At 42.2% G+C, this 21378-nt stretch overlaps 1 protein-coding gene across 1 annotated transcript in view; it reads left to right on the top strand.

The window, feature by feature from the left end:
* The window catches only part of MAP3K5 (mitogen-activated protein kinase kinase kinase 5), a 150939-nt gene extending 131737 nt beyond the window's left edge, over positions 1-19202 (top strand). Inside the window, exons 22-30 of the mRNA XM_014956153.1 lie at positions 782-959; positions 1060-1228; positions 5479-5664; positions 9083-9188; positions 12076-12319; positions 15501-15613; positions 16583-16695; positions 17559-17635; positions 18448-19202. Of these exons, the coding sequence (XP_014811639.1) occupies positions 782-959; positions 1060-1228; positions 5479-5664; positions 9083-9188; positions 12076-12319; positions 15501-15613; positions 16583-16695; positions 17559-17635; positions 18448-18508 (1247 nt within the window). The 3' untranslated portion in view covers positions 18509-19202. The remainder of the gene's footprint in view (positions 1-781; positions 960-1059; positions 1229-5478; positions 5665-9082; positions 9189-12075; positions 12320-15500; positions 15614-16582; positions 16696-17558; positions 17636-18447) is intronic.
* The last annotated feature ends 2176 nt before the right edge of the window (positions 19203-21378 follow it).

Raw genomic sequence — 21378 nt, 5'->3', positions numbered from 1 at the left:
GGAAGGTGCTTGGATGACTGAGAAACAGATTTTTATTAGGCTAAATTGTGTAGTTGAACAAAGCAGAATGTATTTGAGGCCCCTTGTCAGATCTGGGTACAGGATAACTCATCTCTTTCCAGAAATGAACTGGGGGTGGGGGAAACAGAGCAAACCCATCATTATCTTCATGCTGAGTTGTTATCAAAGTATGTTTTGAAACATGCACGTATGAAGTAGGTATGAATAGTTATTTTGCAGCAGTAATGTGTGCTCTGGATTTAAAAACAAAAGTTCTGACTTAACGTGCGTGTTTATTATTAGTCAAAGACCATGAACTAATTAGACTTGTACAAAATAATCTGATAAAGAAGTGTTTCTCATGTCTTAGAGTGTATATATACTTTCATGTATTGTGTATATAAATAACATGTTTATATACACACATAAATTAAGATTTTGGAAGGTGCTTGGATGACTTACCCTGTGGAAACATTTGGTTACTGCTGAAAGTGCATATTGCTGATACAAGGTCCACATTCACTCTGGTGGTGAAGTTCTGTAAATGAACTTACAAAGAGCATTTCTGTATCTCAGGAAGCTTTTGAATAAAAGCATAACCAAAGGGTCACTCTATTCCAGAAGAATACGCTTTTGGAGTTGTTTGGCAATTTTGTTTTTACTGTTTTGTCTTGGCGTGGGGGAAAACTGGAGTCTGTTTCATCTGAAAGAATAATTTTTTCACTTCAGAACTGTGATGGCACTATTAAATTCTATTTTCTGAATATTCCCATACAAGCAGAGTATCTTCGGAGTATATCCTTACCTGTCCCTGTGCTGGTGGAAGATACAAGTAGCAGCAGTGAATATGGCTCTGTCTCACCTGATACAGAATTAAAAATTGATCCATTCTCTTTCAAAACAAGAGCCAAATCCTGCGGAGAGAAAGATGGGAAGGGGATCCGGTCTCTTTTTCTGAGGTAAAGAGCTACCTGGCATTTATGTTACACAGTAGATTGGGAACGTGTGCATTGGGGTGGGTTTGATGAAGTTTGTTTTTACTGAGTGTCTTTCATTCAGCATCCCAGATGAACACTTTGAGGATCACAGTGCACCTCCTTCCCCTGAAGAGAAAGATTCTGGGTTTTTCATGCTGAAGAAGGATAGTGAAAGGAGAGCCACCCTTCACAGGATATTAACTGAGGACCAAGAGAAGGTGGTGAGAAACTTGATGGAAGCTTTGGCTCAGGTAAAGTAATTTCAGAAGGCAGCAAAAATTTTGTGGAATTTGAAGACTTATCTGCAATTACCTGCAACTTTTGAACCTTATAGTGGCCTTCCAGTCCCTAAAGGGGCTGTAGGAGAGATGGGGAGGGACTCTTGATCAGAGAGTGTAACAATAAGACGAGGGGTAATGGTTTTAAACTGAAAGAGGGGAGATTTAGATTAGATGTTAGGAAGAATTTCTTTCCAGTGAGGGTGGTGAGACCCTGGAAGAGGTTACCCAGAGAAGCTGTGGCTGCCCCATCCCTGGAGGGGTTCAAGGCCAGGCTGGATGGGGCTTGGAGCAACCTGGTCTGGTGGGAGGTGTCCCTACCCAGGGCAGGGGGTTGGAACTCGATGATCTTTAAGGTCTCTTCCAACTCTAACCATTCCATGATTCTGTGATTCTAAATTAGACATAGTAAAGCAATTAAAAAATAAAGTGTAATTAACCTAGAAAGCATACACCATGTAGGATTTCATTATTTATTGTTTTATTGGAGCTTTAAAAATAGTCTTTAGAATTGGTTATGCTGCATTGCATAAGCCTTTGGTGGTGTTTGTAAATGCTATATGTATACCTGGATATTAGTGCTGACCAGACAACAGAAAAACAAGTTTTCATGAGATATTTTGCCAGTGACTTTCAAATGGGACTTACTGAGGCTGTCAGGTCAACACTTCAGAAGAAAATGGGGCTGAATGGTACACTATTGCCTTCTAGCCAGCAGCCATAAAAGGGGAAAAAGAAGGGGGTAAGGAGAAAATAAATTACAGCCATTCCTCACAGCATCTGGGAGCACATATGGAAGGGGAGGGAAGATGGAGTAACAGTGGGAGCTACAGCAAACAACCAGATAATTGCAGAATGACCTCTTGGCACTCCTTTTTGGGATTGATTCTTGGTGACGTTATCGGTTCAGGATGCCACTGAATGAATTACAGGTCGTGACCACACCGCTCAATGTTGCAACACCCTAATTGGATGACATGGTTTTTGTTGTTCTTGTTTGTAATGTGTGTGTGTGTTAGGAGTTAATTGACTCACTCCATTCTCAAGGCGAAGTATTGCTGGTCTAAAATGTGTTTGTATAAAATGTGACAACTCATCGTCTAAAGATAGTACTGTTTAGAAACTGATGCAAGCTCATGTGATTCTTATGCATGTGCTTTGGTTAATGTAATGGCAAATTGCTGCCATACCAATAAGAAGAGCTTCTAACTCTTGGTGGGAGGAGGTTGGGGACCACAACTGGTTACCACAGTTGTCCTGGTAACTATAGAAAGTGTTAAAATAGAAGGCAGTAAGAGAGGTGCCTGTGATCTGTGCTTGGCTAGAGCGTTGCTATAACAGACACAGTTGTTAGCGTGTGTATGAAAGGATTAATCAGCCATTGTGAGAGGCTGGAACACAAATCACGAGATCCAGAGAGGGTGCTTGGTGTTTCCTGCCTTCCTCAGCCCAAGACAGGAGCAGAGAGATGCAGAGTTGTAGGGCCAAATTGTTCAGAGCACACGTGGATGGGACTGTCTGCCCTTCAAGAAGATGCAGAACCCTCACTCCCCAACACCGTTTTCTACCTTGAAAGAGGGATCCTGGTCAAAGAGCAGGAAATTTACTTAAACCACCAGCAAGTGGTGATAACTGCAGTTAAGGGGAAGTTGAGCTGGCTTCTTATTACATCCTCCTGAAATGCAAAAAATTACCAATAGATGGAAGCCTGACTTGCTTGTTAGGCCTCATCAGGACGTAGGCTTTGATAGTGCTTTTCCCTTCACAAAAGCTTTCAATAAAAACAGTTTCAACAGAGTGGGGGTTAGGGGAGGAGGATCTAACTCTTGGTGGGAGGAGGTTGGGGACCACAACTGGTTACCACAGTTGTCCTGGTAACTATAGAAAGTGTTAAAATAGAAGGCAGTAAGAGAGGTGCCTGTGATCTGTGCTTGGCTAGAGCGTTGCTATAACAGACACAGTTGTTAGCGTGTGTATGAAAGGATTAATCAGCCATTGTGAGAGGCTGGAACACAAATCACGAGATCCAGAGAGGGTGCTTGGTGTTTCCTGCCTTCCTCAGCCCAAGACAGGAGCAGAGAGATGCAGAGTTGTAGACCCAAAGAGTTCAGAGCACACATGGACAGAACTGTCTGCCCTTCAAGAGGATGCAGAACCCTCACTCCCCAACACTGTTTTTTCCCTTGAAAGAGGGATCCTGGTCAAAGAGCAGGAAATTTACTTAAACCACCAGCAAGTGGTGATAACTGCAGTTACAGGGAAGTTGAGCTGGCTTCTTGTTACGTCCTGCTGAAATGCAAAAAGTTACCAATAGATGGAAGCCTGACTTGCTTGTTAGGCCTCATCAGGACGTAGGCTTTGATAGTGCTTTTCCCTTCACAAAAGCTTTCAATAAAAACAGTTTCAACAGAGTCAGTGGGTGTGGGGGCTAGGAGAGGAGGGTGACCCTCCCAAAATAGTCGCTGTTCCTTATTAGGGAGCCATACTGATTGCCCTGTCACCAGCATGGCTTGATGGCCTTGGATCTTCTAGTCCAGGGCTACAGTGTGTTGTGTGTCCACCTCTCTGCTCCAATGGCTTTTTAATTATTTACATGAAAAGGAGGTGAGCTGCTGCAGGACAGAGTGAGGGATTCACTTCAGTATAGCCAATCTTGGGGTGAATTCTTGAAATCAAAGAAGATCAGGATCAGGGGCTGGGATCTCTTGCCCCAGAGGTGGGTGCTTTAGTCAGTGGAACGTTTGACAGCTCTAGAGCTTCTTCAATTTTTTTAGCTTCTCTCTCTGTAAAATAATCAAATTGTCTTTGTTTCATCCTGATCACAATTGGTTAACTATAATTAAAACCTCAACATTGTTGGCAAACAGAGTTCTTGATGTCTGGCCAACTGTAATATTCATGGCATAAAACTGGCAAATACAACAGAACCAAACACCGTGTATCCTTCTGTTACGGAAATCAATGTTAGACATCTTTAGTCTGTATAAATAATTACTTAACTGCCTTCAGAATGAACATCTAATACTTCATGTTGAACAGCTAGTATGGTTTTCTGTCTGTGGTTTAATTTTCACATTTGGAATTGAAATTTATATTCAGTTGGCATAACTCTAGAGGGTAAATACAGTCATCTGCTTCCTAGTTACTTATGCTGGTTGTTCTGATGAATGCTTTTGAGCTTTTTGCTACTTTGGTAGCTCATGCAAAAACACAAAAGCTTTTAAAAATAGGCATATGAATATTTATAATGGAAAGGTGAGAAATTTGCAGACCAAGTTCCGTATCGAGGGAAATTATGTGGGAAAGAACTAGTCTCTTTCTGAGCCTCCTGCGGAACTTTGACTAATCCCTTCTTTTAAATGCTATTGTGGGACTTTGCATGTTGTCTCTGAGGCACTCTGAAATTAGAGGCACTGCAAAGTACGTGTTTGTTTGCAATTAAGAGTAATTTGTAGTATTCAGTGCACGCTATATTTATTCCTATATTTTCACTCCTGTACAAGGAGACATATAGACTGCAGTGTGCACATATACCTATATTTTCACTCCTGTACAAGGAGACATAGACAATAGCGTGCACATATATTTCAGCAATTCATACAAAATGAAGCCAACTACTTGCTTGTCAGAATTCATACAAAATGAAGCCAACTACTTGCTCGTCAGATAATGAATAGGCTGAGGGACTTGGGTCTTTTTAATGTGGTGAAGAGAAGACTGAGGGGGGATCTGATCAACACTTATAAATACTTAAAGGGTGGGTGTCAAGAGGATGGGGCCAGTCTTTTTTCAGTGGTGCCCAGGGACAGGACAAGAGGAAATAGGCACAAACTTGAACATAAGAAGTTCCATCTCAACATGAGGAGGAACTTCTTTCGTTTGAGGGCGGCAGAGCCCTGGAACAGGCTGCCCAGAGAGGTGGTGGAGTGTCCTTGTCTGGAGATCTTTGAAACCCACCCAGACGTGTTCTTGTGGACCTGCTCTGGGTGGACCTGCTTTGGCAGGGGGGTTGGACTAGATGCTCTCCAGAGGTCCCTTCCAACCCCATATTGTTCTGTTATTCTGTGCTAATGTGCATTTCCAGGGGGCCAGTGGTGGAGCTCTGTGCTGCTGGTCCATTACCTGACGTGCAGCTGCACCTTTCCCTTAACCATCGCAGTAGAATTTCTGAAAATCCACTGTCCAAACAGCCATCAAAACTATTTCTTTCTCTCCTCTACCAGGGAGCTGAAGAACCCAAACTAAAATGGGAACATATCACCACGCTTGTTTCCAGCCTCCGAGAGTTCGTACGGTCCACTGATCGCAAAATCATCGCAAACACTCTGTCAAAGCTGAAGCTGGAGTTAGACTTCGACAGCCACGGTATCAGTCAAGTGCAGCTCGTGCTCTTCGGCTTTCAAGATGCTGTAAGTGGTCGTTTTTACTAAGAACTGTGTGCACAAAACTGCCCCCCCAAATAACCCCCACCTAGAAGCCAGAAGCAAAGAAAACTTCCTTAACTTCCACCCAGGGTTACTGAAACAACAATATTTTAAGGCTTTGAACCTGTGATAACAAAACCCCAGCCCAGAGCCATGACCTGGTGGGGTTCCCATGTGATCCTTTGAGCAGGACACGGACCCTGAAGACAACAGTTGGGATTAGAGGAGGGCAACGAAACTAGTGAAGGGCCTGGAAGACAAATCATATGAAGAGCAGCTGAAGGAGCTGGGCCTGGTTATTATGGGGAAGAGGAGGCTGAGGGGAGACCTCATCACTCTCTACAACTACTTGAAAGGACACTGTAGAGAGGTTGGTGCTGGTCTCTTCTCACAGGTAATTAACGACAGAACAAGAGGGAACGGCTTCAAGCTCCAACAAGGTAGGATTAGATTGAACATTAGGAAGGAATTTTTCACAGAAAGAGTGATAGGGCATTGGAACAGGCTGCCCAGGGAGGTGGTTGAGTCACCATCCCTGGATGTGTTTAAGGGACGTTTAGATGGGGTTCTGAGGGATATGGTGTAGGGGAGGACTTTGTAGAGTAGGGTAGATGGTTGGACTTGATGATCCGAAGGGTCTCTTCCAACCTGAATGATTCTATGATTCTATGATTTAGCTGATTAAAGGTGTAGAAGGTTCAGCATACTTGTATAAACTTGACATCATCATACTAAAGCAGCCACGCCTTTTAAAAAATAAATAAATCTCCTTTTGGAGGGTTTTCTGGTATATTAGACCAACAGTCAATGTCAGGCTTATCCTGTGTAAATGCAGATCTCATGATGTTGACTTCTCTTAGAAACTAATCTATTAAACCACCCTGTGTCTCCAATAGTAGTCTGTCAACCTTGTAATATTGTATTGAGTTGTTCTAGCATTTTTGGGTAGCAGCAAATTTCTGCCAAACTAGGCACATCTTCATTTCAATTTATAATAAGACGGATAAGAAGGATGGGAAAAATAGGTTACTTTTCTATCAATAATTAATGCAAAATTTATGATTTGCTACAGCAAGCAAGCACACGCGTGGATACCCATTAAATAGCTAGTTTACTGAAAACAAATGTTTTTTTCTTCTTAAGCTCTGTATTTAAATGTTGGTTCACAAGCAATTAGGCTTAGTGCTTAAGATGAAGAATCAGCATGGGAGGGTGCAGCTGTGCTGGGCATCACTTGTCCAGACTGAAGTCATGTAGTAAAAATGAAACGACAATCCAAGCAGGCATTTGAGGTGGATAATTTTGTTAACATTTAAACCTGGGGCACTCTGGCAAGTGAAAGAGCTGTCAGGAAGGATTGCACAGCGTGTAAACTGTTTGTTGCATAGACTAAACTGACAAGGATTAGATGCTGTTTACGAAAAAAATCTCTAATGTGTGAAATGAATCTTTAAAAGAGAGGTTTTCACAAATCAAAGTTTTCTCTGCGTCTTCGCTTTGAGGACACTTCAGCTCTCTATTCTACTTAGCCTCCTGGTCATGCTGGTTTGACACTTGGAAGAAAAAACTAAACATACAAGGTCAAGAAAAAAATGAGGAGGGGGAAGTAAAAATATCTGGGTTGTTTTTCTGATAGAAATATTGCTGAGCATTGGTTGTTTGGTGGTAATTGCCCGAGTCATGTTGTTTTCCGTAAAGAATTTACCCCTCCTCTGTTAACTTAATCATTACAATTTGCTGGGTTTTAACTGATATATGTCTGTCTCATTACTGTCTCTCTATTATTTAACAAAGATAACCTACAGGAAGTTCAAAGAAAGACTTTGCTTTATATGTGCCCAGGCTTAATTCTTTTGGAAGCGCGTTAGATTTCTGTAGATTTCAGTAGAAGACTGAAATCCAGATCAGTATCAAGACCTCAGATACTGCAGAGACTGGGATAGTGCTAAAAGTCGGGGAAAGTAGTTCCCTTGTTCTCGGGTCTTAATAAGGTCACGAAAGACTTTGCTTTATATGTGCCCAGGCTTAATTCTTTTGGAAGCGCGTTAGATTTCTGTAGATTTCAGTAGAAGACTGAAATCCAGATCAGTATCAAGACCTCAGATACTGCAGAGACTGGGATAGTGCTAAAAGTCGGGGAAAGTAGTTCCCTTGTTCTCGGGTCTTAATAAGGTCACCTCGGGTAACAACACTTCATAATCGCATCGGAGCAAGCAAGAAAATGTAGGTTTGTGCTGTAACGTAAATAGCTAAATCACATTACTGTGGATTGTTGTGTTCTTGACAAAGTTACATTGTGCTTCTTCAGTACTTAAATAGGCTGCACAGAGCTAAAAATATCACAGAATTGTTGAATGGTTTGGGTTGGAAGGGACCTTAAAGACCTGGGACACCTCCCACCTTACCAGGTTGCTCCAAGCCCCATCCAGCCTGGCCTTGAACCCCTCCAGGGATGGGGCAGCCACAGCTTCTCTGGGCAACCTCTTCCAGTATCTCACCACCCTCACAAGAAAGAATTTCTTCCTGAGATCTCTTCTAAATCTCTCCTCTTTCAGTTTAAAATCGTTACCCCTCGTCCTATGGCTCCACTCCCTGATCAAGAGTCCCTCCCCATCTCTCCTGTAGTCCCTGTTAGGTATTGGGAGGTGCTATAAGGTCTCCTTGGAACCTTCCCTTCCCCAGGCAGAACAACCCCAACTCTCTCAGCCTGTCTTCATGAGAGAGGTGCTCCAGCCCAGTTATATATTTGAACAAGAAGGTACTCACATACAAAATCTTTAAATACCACTAACATTTACTTTTAAAGTTTCTTTAATATGAACCCATAAAATGTTTACTAGAGCTCTTGGGCTTTTGTTTTAGAAGAATAATTCATAGAATCATAGAATGGTGAGAGTTGGAAGGGACCTTAAAGGTCACCCAGTTCCAACCCCCTGCCCTGGGCAGGGACACCTCACACCAAACCAAGTTGCTCCAAGCCCCATCCAGCCTGGCCTTGAACCCCTCCAGGACTGGGACAAATGTCAGTCTTTTGGTAGCAGTCAGTATGGCAAGGAATTGTGTTGGTTGGGAGGGCTCAGGGCCAGCCTTTTGGGGCGATGAAGCAGGTGTTGCCCAGGTGTGGGACACAGGGCAGGCTCCCCTGGCACCTGCTGACAGACCACCCCAGTCCAAGCACGGTGTCCAAGTGCCATCTCGTGGCCATTGGCAACAGGACTGAGGGGATGTAGGTTCTTTGGTGGGTAGAGGAAAGCCCCAATTCAGTCGAGTTTTCACTCCCTCCTGGAGGCATGAGGGAGAGCATCAGAAGGGCAAAAAGTGTGTAAACTTGTGTTAAGTATATGTCATATATTATAGTTTTAAGTTGGGGGTGGGATATCTGAACCAAATTCTCTGTTCATAGGTCAATAAAGTTCTCCGAAATCATAACATCAAGCCACACTGGATGTTTGCATTGGACAGCATCATCAGAAAAGCTGTGCAGACTGCTATCACCATTCTGGTCCCAGGTGAGTAATTTCTTAATGCTCAGCAAATATTTATTAGCTGATCTCCTTAAACATGCTTTAGAGCTGCGATTACGATGTTTCTCTTACTAGTGGTAGCCTTTTTCCTGTTCACTGTCTGTTTTGCAACTCAAAAACTAATCAGTGTGTTGTCACAGAATCATAGGATGCTATGGGGTTGGAAGGGACCTCTGGAGATCATCTAGTCCAACCCCCCTGCCAGAGCAGGTCCACCCAGAGCAGGTTGCACAGGAACATCTCCAGGAGGGTTTTGAATGTCTCCAGAGACAGAGACCCCACCACCTCCCTGGGCAGCCTGTTCTAGGGCTCTGCCACCCTCAAAGTCAAGAAGTTCCTCCTCATGTTTAGATGGAACTTCTTATGTTCAAGTTTGTGCCCATTTCCTCTTGTCCCGTCACTGGGCACCACTGAAAAAAGAGCAGCCCCCTCCTCTTGACACCCACCCTCTAAGTATTTATAGGCATTGATCAGATCCCCCCTCAGCCTTCTCTTCTCAAGACTAAAAAGACCCAAGTCCCTCAGCCTCTCCTTGTAAGAGAGATGTTCTAGGCCCCTCATCACCTTTGTAGCCCTCTGCTGTATCCTCTCCAGTAGTTCCTTGACCTTCTTGAACTGGGGAGCCCAGAATGCCTCACCAGGGCAAGTTGTCCAAGTTATTTTGGAAAGCACCTTTTTCCAGGATATGTAATCCTAAGCAATTCTGCAACACAGCGAGCAGTAGTAGGCTGAGGTGCTCTGGGGCCTGATGTTTTTTGGAGGTGCACAGTGCTACCTCCTGAAATCGGAAGGACAGATCACTTGCCAGCATGTGCTGATTTTGGAAGTTGTTTTACAAAGTGTAGGTTAATTATCTGCTTTTTTGGAACACTCGGAAGTCTCTCTGGCTCCTGGTCAGAAGGTGTTTAAAATGGAAATAATTTTAAAATGTGCCATGCCTGAAGTTTGAATACTGGATTTGGAATGTTGTGGAAGTAGAATGCATGGCTGGGCTGAGGGAAGAAGTCTGTGTAGAAGAAACTGTGGCCCCTTCTGTTAATACTCTACCTATTTCCAGAGTTAGTTTCTCTGCTGCTCCTTAACTTCTAAGCTTGTGATTCCCCTGTTCCCTGCACTGGAATTAATGGTGAAACTTAATGCTTTAAGTCTGAAGCAAAATACTTCTGTTCCTGTTTTCTGCGGTGGGTTGTCTTAAATTATCAACAAGGGGATCTGAAAATTCCAAGGAAAATCAGAGCTCTTCCTGTTCTCCCTGGTGTTTTCCGTATCCCCAGCACAACCAACGAGGCATAAATAGGGTTTCTGTGTTGCTTTCGAGTTAGAAGGAAAACCTGTCTTTTGATTAGAATGCCAGACACCTTTAACAGACTCTTTATTGCTGTATAACAGGAGTGCTGTAGAATTCCTCCTTAAATAGACTCTTCTTCCCCATACAGCTCAGTATCAGTGTTAATTCTACATGGTGAAGCTTAAACAAAAGCCTCTGTGTCCTGTTACTGCTTTCAGGCCCTGATCATCTGCCTCTTCCCCAATTACCTTACCCTCCTCCTGCTTGCTTCCCCTTGCCTTTGTCTCACTCTTTTTTCTTTTTTTTTTTTTTTTTTTTTCCATTCTATGAATGAGGTGAAGCTTTATCTCTGGCCTTAACCCTTCTAAAAGTTATGGGGTGTTTTAGGAGTGGGAAGGGTTAGATGTTGTGTAGTTGTACTGCCTGGTGATGAAGAACAGCAAAATGAACTTCTTATGAGCGTGATGCAGAAGTTCAAAGCAAATTCAGACATATTTACCTAGCAACATTTGAGTACATATAATATAGATATAATAGATCTGCTTTCTTTAATCTAGAGGAAGCCGGGCTCTGTTGATCTTACCTTTTTCAAGGCTGAAAATACTGTTTAGCATTGAAAAGAGATGAAATGGCTCAAGGAATCCAAAAGGAACCCTTTTGTAAAGAAGAGCAATGTACTCATTAGTTCTTCAGCAGAAAGGACAAAAACCAACTGTGATTCAGGAAAAAAAAAAAAGTGTGTTTTGGTGAGGAGACTAAGGGGACTGCTCAGCAACCAGAAACCACAATTGAAGGAAGGAAGGAAGAAAGATTTATATTAAATGGTTAGAATTAACAAGCAGATGTTGTTGCAATAATAAGTTTTGTAGGAGTATAAGATCTTGTGTGCGTATCTTGCATATCTGGAAAGCTCTGGTAGGTAATTTAAAGAGGGAATAACAAAGCAGAGTTCAGATATAGCTTTATATCTGTGGTTTTGTGGATGTGCATCGTTAGGAAATGGGCAGGATTCTCTGATGAGCAGAAGGGAAATGTGCTGCTTTTAATTGTCGGGAAAGGGGTCCATTTGTTATTTCCTCTTTATACCTTATATATATATTTTTTGGTAAACACAATGTTCTTATAATGAGAGAGTGCTAAATATGCCGGAATAACAACAACAGGAATAGCTGGATATAAGAAAAAATAATGGTTGGTTGTTTAATAAAACACTTCAAGTTAGACACATAAGAAATTACAAACCACTGAGAATGGGAAAAAGAAGGACTTCTGCTGCACGTAATACTTCAGCACGATCTGGCATGAAATGCTAGCCAGATCTGGAATCCTATTCATCCAAATTTTGGGGTTTTCAGAGCTTTTGAACATTCCATAGGTTGAATAATAATCAGCATAAAATAAGATGCTGATATGGTCTGAGTGGTCTTAAAAACCTAATACCAATTCCCTAGCTACAGAAATTTCAGGTCTGGTTTAAGCAAAGCTGTAGGATGAGCTGTAAATAGTCACTTAGGTCTCCTTCTGTTTTAATGTTTAACATCTTTAAAGTTTTTTTTTTTTCTTATATTTTTCTGCTACTAATAGAATTGAGGCCACATTTTAGTCTTGCATCTGAGAGTGATACAGCGGATCAAGACGATATAGAAGTGGAAGAAGATCAAGATGAACAGCCTCAGAATCAAACGATCCGGCAGCCTTGCATCGTGATGGAAGATGCAGTAGCTACCTCAGGTGTCAGCACGCTCAGCTCGACGGTGTCCCACGACTCCCAGGCTGCTCACAGGTCACTGAGTGTCCAGCTGGGCAGGCTGAAATTAGAGACAAACAGGTAAGCCTGGACATCAGGGGACACTGGCCTACTTTGTGACAGCACGTATAGTTTCACTTTTAAAATACATGTGCTAGAATACAGCATCATAGAATGGGTTGGGTTGGAAGGGACCTTAAAGGTCATCCAGTTCCAACCCCCTGCCATGGGCAGGGACACCTCCCACCAGACCAGGTTGCTCCACGCCCCATCCAGCCTGGCCTTGAACCCCTCCAGGGATGGGGCAGCCACAGCTTCTCTGGGCAACCTGCTCCAGTGTCTCATCACCCTCACAGCAAAGAATTTCTTCCTGGTATCTGATCTGAATCTCCCCTTTTTCAGTTAAAAAATTCTTCCTAAGATCTCATCTAAATCTCCACTCTTCCCGTTTAAAACCATTACCCCTCGTTTGGAGGTCCCTTCCAGCCTGGGCAATTCTATGATTCTATGATTCTATCTCTCCCATAGCCCCATTTGGGGACTGGAAGAGGCTCTAAGGTCTCCCCAGAGCCTTTTCTTCTCCAGGCTGAACAACCCCAACTCTCTCTGCCTGTTCTCACAGCAGAGGGGCTCCAGCCCTCTGATGATTTTCGTGGCCTCCTCTGGACCTGTTCCAACAAGTCCATGTCCTTCTTGTGCTGAGGACTGCACAGGTGGACACAGTGCTCCAGGTGGGGTCTCACCAGAGCAGAGTAGAGAGGCAGAATCATCTCCCTGGCCCTGCTGGCCCACACTTCTTTTGATCCAGCCCAGGATGTAGTTGTCCTGCCAGCGCATAGCCCTCTGATGATTTTCGTGGCCTCCTCTGGACCTGTTCCAACAGGTCCATGTCCTTCCTGTGCTGAGGACTCCAGAGCTGGACACAGTGCTCCAGTTGGGGTCTCACCAGAGCAGAGCAGAGAGGCAGAATCACCTCCCTGGACCTGCTGGCCACGCTTCTCTTGATGCAGCCCAGGATGTAGTTGTCCTGCCAGCTCACATTTCCAGCTCATGTTGAGCTTCTTGTCCACCAGCACCCCCAGGTCCTTCTCCTCAGGGCTGCTCTCAAAAATCCACACTATCAAAATTCCACAGTACTGCAAGCTGTTCATTTAAACGATGCTCATCGTGGCTGATCACTTACATTAGTTTTATTCATTTCAGAACAACAGTGATGCAAGTGAAGGTCAGTTTTGATTTCAGGTGCCCTTTCAAGGAAGGGCTGAAAGAATTGAGCTTGCTGCCAAGCTTCTGCTTTTTCTCTCCTTCATACGCCGCGTATGGCTGATGAATGGTGTTGTGTTTTGTTTCCATTAGGGCAGAACTTGCTGTTCCTTTCTATAGTTATTCTTGGGTGATGAACTCAAGCGAGTCAACAGCCACACGCCAACCCCACAAGGAAAGGGCTTCAGATCTGTGCACAGAATTCACTGCAGCAGGATCTGTGCTTACAGAAGCATTACCTTTTTATTAAACACATTCAGTTCAACAGAGAAAGATGGGAAAAAATAGGTGTGTCGTTTAAAGGAAGAAATAAGCCAGAAATTTGGATACTGGATTTTTTTCTCAGAAACACACATATTCTACTTTTAACCTGAGAAGTGGTTCTTTTGGGTTTTTTCTTTAGCAAATGTCAGAGGCAAATCTCTGTCTCCATCACTTTATCCAAATAATTTTCTATATAATTTTGTTGTCATTAAAATATACCAGATGGTCTGTTTAAAGTTGATATTTTAGCTTTTGCAGCATCTGATTTGTGACATTGAATTTCCTACTGACCTCAGTAAATTTTGACTATGACCCTGACCATGTCTTCAGTAAGACAGTTGTTGTGCTGCTAGAACATTCTTTGTAATTACTGTTCCAATTTAAATTAAAATGTTATATTTCACTTCACTTTTAAATGCGCCCAAGAATTTTGCCATAATTAGAGTAATTCATTGGATGGTACTAGTTTTAATAAAGTAGCAGTATTTGTGTAAGGATTAATTAAAGCTTTATTGACATAAGCAGCAAGCTTATCAAGAGAGAATAGTGGATTATTTTATTGGCCCCGAAGGCCTTTTTCAACCCAGGAAAAAAATTGCAGTGCTTAACCTGTATAAATAAATAAAATTTAAAAAAAAAGAAACAAAATCATACCAAAATAGAACAGTTATTGCATAGTTCTCAGGCTGACAAAGGCTTTGAGGAAGGGGTGAAGGTGCTGCAATTCTTTCAAGGCAGGACTTCCTAAGACTCAGAAGTCAGTGACAGGTTTATGAGTGTGTTCTCCACGTCCAAGCTCCTGAATATATATTTTCCCCAAGTCCTCCTTTTTACTAAAACACTTTTCTAAAATAACAAATTGCAGCAGTTTCAGAAACTAATTTTCCATTGATTCTTTGCCTTTGATCGGTTCGAAATGTGCTGAGCACTCAATCTCTCTGGGTTTGTGTTGGGAAGGAAGTCAGACATGGGTTCCAATTTGTTTCTTCTTGACATTCTCAGATGTAATTGCTTTGAATTACACAAGGTATTTTGCCTCCTCCTTTCTCACTCTTCATATAGGATGGGAGGGTAGTGCCTGGTAGATGAGGGAAAGCCCTTTTGTGGCTGAGAACTTATTTTTGACATTTAAGAACTGCAGCCATAAGTTTTCACCTCATTTCCATCCCAACTCCACCCTTGCCATACCTTTGAAAAGGTCTCCTGGAGAGAGGTGAACTGGCATTTCTCCTCACAAAGGATTATGGCACGAAGTTGGGCCCTTGGTTTATGAAACACTTTGACATTTGTTCCTCTCAATTAAACAGTTTTGTTTAAAAACAGAATGCTGGCTGTAGAAATTTCACCGAAATTTTGTACCATTCCACCTGTACGTTGGGTGGAGGTGTTCAAAAGACGGGTTGATGTAGTGCTGGGAGGTCTGGTTTAGTGATGATGCTCCTTGTTTGTTGTGTGGGTGTCTATTTTTGTCAGTTAGGCTGACGGTTGGACAAGATGATCTTTAAGGTCCCTTCCAACCTAGAAGATTCTGTGATTCTGTGTATATGGAGGCTGGTGTGTTTTAGGCTTTTTTTTTTTTAAGAGCTATAGCTTTAAGAACCAGTAAATGTTTATGTCTTTATGGATCACAATAAATCTATTCCTATGAAAGTCTGTCCTTATCTTGGTCAAGGTAGTTTCTAGTTTAAGTGTAGAACTTCAGTGAATGCGTACTTCCTTTCTGTTAACTTCTCAGGTTATTGGAGGAGTTGGTTCAAAAGGAGAGAGAATTTCAAGTCCTCTTACATCAAGCTATAGAAGAAAAAGATCAAGAGATCCGAAACCTGCGGCTTAGGTCACAGCCAATAGGTAAGTGAGAAGAGCTTTCAGAGGAAAGTTTCATACTGCCTACGGGTGAAGACAGTGGCAGTTAAACTTCTGTTCTTTTTATTGAGTTATTTTTTTGAGAGTTTTTTGAGTTTTATTGAGATGCTTTATTGTGCTGCTCCTGGTAGGATTTGCTTTGAAGTAATAAGGTACGTTGCAAAAACAAACGACTGAATTGGTTAATCGTGTACAAAGAATGGTACGATTTAAATATTTTTGATTGTGGAAGAGTGCAGGGCTCACATCCTACAGAATAAATATTATTTGTAAAGAGGATAATCTAGTAGGTTTAGGTTTGTATTTTCTGAATTACAGACTGGTCCAGTTGTTACACGGAAAGTTCAAGAGGATTTAATTGGCGAGATGTAAATACAACTTAAAGCTCACTGAGGGAAGTTGAGTCTGACATATGTACCTGCCCTGGGGAAGGTGGAAGTGCTAATGCAGTTTGATGTTTCAGTGTAATGTGCATCAAAGAAGTGTTGCTTTCCAAAAGCACCTGATCCTCGATCCTCAGGCGTTGCCCACGCACCAATTACAGGAGTTACACTGTGAACGGTTTAGTTAAATTGGTGCAACAGCTTTAGGGTAGAAACAGTGAAACTGATGTGCCTTGTACTAGGAAAAGTCGTTTTCTGAAGAGCACAGAAAACATCTGTATCAGTGCTCACAGTACTTTAACTCCATCCCTGACCAAGTAGAGTAATTGGTGTATAACTGGCTATAAACTGGAATTAAGCGTGTGCTTTGGGAATTGACACTTATCTTTATTTATACTGGTATAAATGTATAATATTTGTATATTCAATATAGAAATATATCTCTTTATTATACTGGTATTCTAAGCTCGAAGGGGAAGCTCGCTGGAGAAAGTGCTTCAGCAGTCAAAAAAACGACAAGAGAGGTTGCTTTGGCAACACAAAACCTTGTTCTGAAAAATGCTTGTTTTAGATATTCCTGGGTTGTCTGTGTGTCACCGTCATCCCGCCGGCGCGGGGACCGAAGACCCTGATCTCATCAACTGGCTGAGCCTTCACGGGGCTGATGAGGCCACTATCAACAAGGTAACGATGATCCCCTTCACACCCTCTCTTTGGTGACTCCAGGCAAGAAGACACCAAACCTTTTCAATTTCTTCAGCCCATTTTGAGAGATGAACTTGTTTCCAAAGGACAGGAAAAAGCCGCGAATACGAAGGTCTTAATTAAAATGCAGTATTGTTAATAATTCCTGTATCAAATTAGGAATAAGGGAATAAAATACCCTGGTAAATAGAGAGTATTGCTCTGGTTGATAATTTTTCAGTGTCTTTAACACATTGCAGCAGTTGCTGCTGAATGTACCCTGGATACAGGGTACACGTTCAGCCTTAGCTAACTGTGTTGAAGGGAAATTTCCTGAAGTCTGCTCTGCAGCAAAAATTACATAATTTTAGAGCTGGTGAGCATCTCAGAATTTCAGCTGACTTCAGAAAAACCTGCATGCAGTTAGCACTCCTACAGATCCGATCAAAGGTTCCTCAAGATTCAAGCACATCAAATTTAGATGCCACTTTTGAAAACGTAGGGCTTGACTGGTGTTTTTCATTTCCTGGTGGATGAAATGTGGCATTAATTAGGCTCTAATTTGTGTTCGTTGAAGTCAGTCACTCTGAGGTATCAGTGATAACAACAGAAAGGCCTGTTGGCAACAGTTTTGAGTAGCTGTAAAAGCATTACACCTTTCAGATTGTGCTAAAAGTTAAAGTAGTTTCACTGTATTTCTAGAAACAATGTGGATTAATTTGTTGCATTGTGGCCCGATTTTAAGTGTCTTCTAAACTTAAAACTTCTATCCTTAAGGGCGGTCGGTATCTAAAATTTAAGAAGTTAAATTATATTTCTAACAAAATGTTCATTTAGACTTTTTGTATGTTTGTTTTTGGTAGTTCTTGGCTGAAGACTATACGTTAATGGATGTTCTCTGCTATGTTACACGAGATGACCTGAAATGTTTGAGACTGAGGTAAGGCTTCAAAGTGAAACAGACCGTGCTGTTACAAGAGAAAATAACTGATACTGAGCCTCTATTTACTAGAATTTAAAATAAGTAACACTTTCCATTATCTATTTGTGTCCTGATGCATTCCTGATATTTTTTTACATTTTTAAAATGAGCTTTTCTAGTAAAGGAAAGCAATTGGAAAATTTTAAAGTTAAACTTTCACCTTACAGCTGGAGAGACTGGGTTTCGCGTTAGAGCTTTGTTTTTATTTTAAAAGGTTGAGATAGTGAAAGTTTCTGTAGTTTATCATCATCAGAACTTCAGGAATACTACTCCTGGACTGCAAAACTAACACTGGATTTCAGCTAATCATGGCCTGTGGGTGGGTCACTGCAGAACCAAGTTTGGGTAGAAACACCAGAAGTTATCAAACGCTCTGTGTGTGTGCCCAGGCAATTTAAAAATAAGTAACTAAATAAAAAATGTTAAAAAAAAAAAAAAAAGGCAGGTGGTAAGATTGTTTCATAATCAACACTTTCACAATGTTGGAAGTTCTGCCGGGGGGTTACACAGGTCCTTTGGACCAGAAGTCTGAATTCCAGACAGCAGGCATCTGGAAAGTGGAAAGATTGCCCTGTACTGTAATCAGCAAAGGACTCTGTTCCCTCTTTGTGTATCGTGTGTTGAATTTCACCTTTGATCAGCCTTCCCACTCGATTTCACTGGTGAAAACCAGAGCAAGAAAGTCAGAAGGCACCTAAACTGGAACTCTGTCGGGCTGAAGAGTGTCTTTGTAGCTGAGCATCTCTCTGATTTGTGTTTTTTTTTTGCAGGGGAGGAATGCTATGCACGCTCTGGAAGGCCATCACTGACTTCAGAGAGAAACAACCCTGACACTGAATTTTTTTTTTTTCTTCACTTCTCTGCAGAGAGGAAGAGTTTTCCTTTCAGCAGGGAGCAGGTGTGCTGTCAGAAGGACTGTTGCACTTTAATCCAGTATTTGTTTACCAATGTTAAAAACACTGCAGCTTCCTGACTGCTTTTACTCCTATAATCCATAAGGAATCTGTAAACAACCTGCAACCTTATTTTACTTTCAATGTTTTTACATGCAAGTTTTTCAAAAATTAAAAAACAAACAAACAAACAACCACACCAAAAAAACTATCATGAACTCATGAAATACTGCAGTTAAAGTAAACAGATGTTAATTTCATGAAAAACTGATGTAAGATTTCATGTGACTGTACATCACTGGAACAAAACCAAAATGTGACGACAACTTTTCAAGTTTCTTTTTCTTTGTAACATATCTCAATAATCTGTAGTAGAACTTCATAATTTCAATCATAAGTAGGTATTTTTCTTTTAGTGTGCAAGACCTACAGGTAATTGTTTTTACCTGCTGCCCTACATAGTTCAATATTGTTTATTTTTGGTAATTTAAGTTCTATGGTGCATTTGTTTTAGAGTTGTTTATGTACTACTGAACTGTACCAGTTGCATACACCTGAACCACAGTAATGTTAGCTTGTTCTAAAGCTATCTCTGACATACACAGTTGAAAATAAAAAGAACCTAAGACTGACTTTTTCCTATATTTTTGGACTTTCAAAATAATAAAAGGTGTAGAACTGGAAAATATTGGAATAAAAAAAAAAAAGAGGGGAAAAAAATCAATCTGATACACTTTAAAGTTACTGTGATTTGAGTTGGGTAATTATAGCATTGAATATTTTCTCAGTTTTCCTGTTCAGTCGAATTCCTGTACTGGCAATCAGACAAAATCCTTCTCTGGGTGCTCTACTTGACTCCAGAAACCAATGTCCTGCCCCCGTGCCCCGAATAGTCGCCGTGGCCTGTTGTTTTCTTCTGCTTTTGTTTATGCAGCTTGTCTTTTCTCAAATGTAATGAAAAAGGACAGTGGATATTCCCTGTCCATCCCCTCTCATTGTCGTTCCAGCGCTGGGAACCATCAGATTCTTATGGGGCAGCTGCAAAAAATTCCATGGTGAGTAAGACTTGCCTGGACAGAAGCTGCTTCTTTCTTCATAAGCCTTATGCCCTGAATTTTTCAGGTCTAGCAAGTATTTTCAAAGAAAATTAAATATTTTTTTCTAAACAGAAATATGTTGTCCTAACATGTTTTTAGCCTGCAAAAATTGCTACATACCAACAATTATATATTAAAAGAAATAGGCTAAACAAAGAACAGTACATTAAATGTTATTTTAGTCAGACTTTTTTTTTACTCTGAAGATGGTTCCACTGATGTTTGGGCACAGATTGAACTCATTCCAAAAAATGTAACTACGTTTCAGGAGCAACCTAGCTACTGTTTAACAATTTCTACTGTTACTACAGCAGAAACAGTACAACTTCAAGGCAGTTTTAAGCACTGGGAAGACCAGTGGTGGGGGCTGACTTGCAAAACCCAAAGCAACTCGCCGTGGAAGAGCTGAGCCTGAGCCAATGAACTCCCCAAATTTGATTTTTGTGTGAAACGTGACCCTGTACCAGCCCACGAGTAGTTTGAAAAATCTCTGATTTCGTGCAGCATGAACAGATCAGAATGGAGCTGCATTGCTTTATTTGTGTGGTGATGCTTTGGAAGCACGCAGCCTCTTCTCTATTATCTATGACTCAGGGTGCTCAGTAATGCCAGCTATGCGAAAGAGAAGGGAGTGTGATCGAGGAATCATTTTAATGTCTCCACGAGACATTAAAGGGATTTGAGATCGTGTTGGAAGGACACGTTAAGTTTTAGTGCAGGATTTTGCCCAGGGCAACCTTTTGATTCGGGGACATACCACTCCGTTTGAGCTTGGACAGCCTCTTGGTCCTTGCCTAGCGTGCTGTTGTAATCCAGGACTCGGGTGGACCGAGAGACACCTTTCCACTTCTGTTAAGAGAGCCAGGCACAACCCAAAAGTGCAAACTTGACCAAGGCAATGCAGGTTTTGGAGTCTCTTGCACCTTTCAGCGTAGAGCCCAGCCGCCGCCTTCTACCACAAACACCCTCCTGCCCACAAGCCACAGGGACACATTTATCACCCAAGCCCCACCTCCTTCTCTCCTGGAGCACAGGTGGCTCCTGGTGCAAGGAAACATTCATCCTCCCATCCCCTGGAAGAAGACCTCATGCCCTGAACTTGACTGTTGGTGAAAGGAGGACGTTCTGGAGGTGGTGGAAGTTTTCCTGGTGCAAGGAAACATTCATCCTCCCATCCCCTGGAAGAAGACCTCACGCCCTGAACTTGACTGTTGGTGAAAGGAGGACGTTCTGGAGGTGGTGGAAGTTTTCCTGGTGCAAGGAAACATTCATCCTCCCATCCCCTGGAAGAAGACCTCACGCCCTGAACTTGACTGTTGGTGAAAGGAGGACGTTCTGGAGGTGGTGGAAGCGTGGTTGGTGTGGAACGAGGGAGCAGCATCTCTCCATCTTCTTGATGCCTGTACCACAAGCCCTGGATTCAGTCACCCTCTGCCAGCTGTGGTTTCACTGATGGGTACCACCTGCCAGCGGAGGGAAAACAAAACGACGTTTTAATCCAAACCTGGAACGATTTTAAGCGAAATGGTTACGGGAAGCAGCTTAGGGCAAGTTTGGGTGAACACACAGGGAAGGCGACAAGACAGTGACCTTCACAGAAAGGGCTGGTGCGTTGACAACTCTTCGCAGAGCCATTTTGGGGGGGAAACTGAGGCGTTGCGGGCACCTCAGGGGACATACCCATCTGTTTAAGAGCGGGTGCTGCAATAAC

The sequence above is a fragment of the Calidris pugnax genome, unplaced genomic scaffold (assembly GCF_001431845.1).
Source record: "Calidris pugnax isolate Ruff unplaced genomic scaffold, ASM143184v1 scaffold302, whole genome shotgun sequence".
Lineage (NCBI taxonomy): Eukaryota > Metazoa > Chordata > Aves > Charadriiformes > Scolopacidae > Calidris > Calidris pugnax.
The sequence above is the reverse complement of the archived record's forward strand: the minus strand, read 5'-3'. Positions and strand labels throughout refer to the sequence as shown.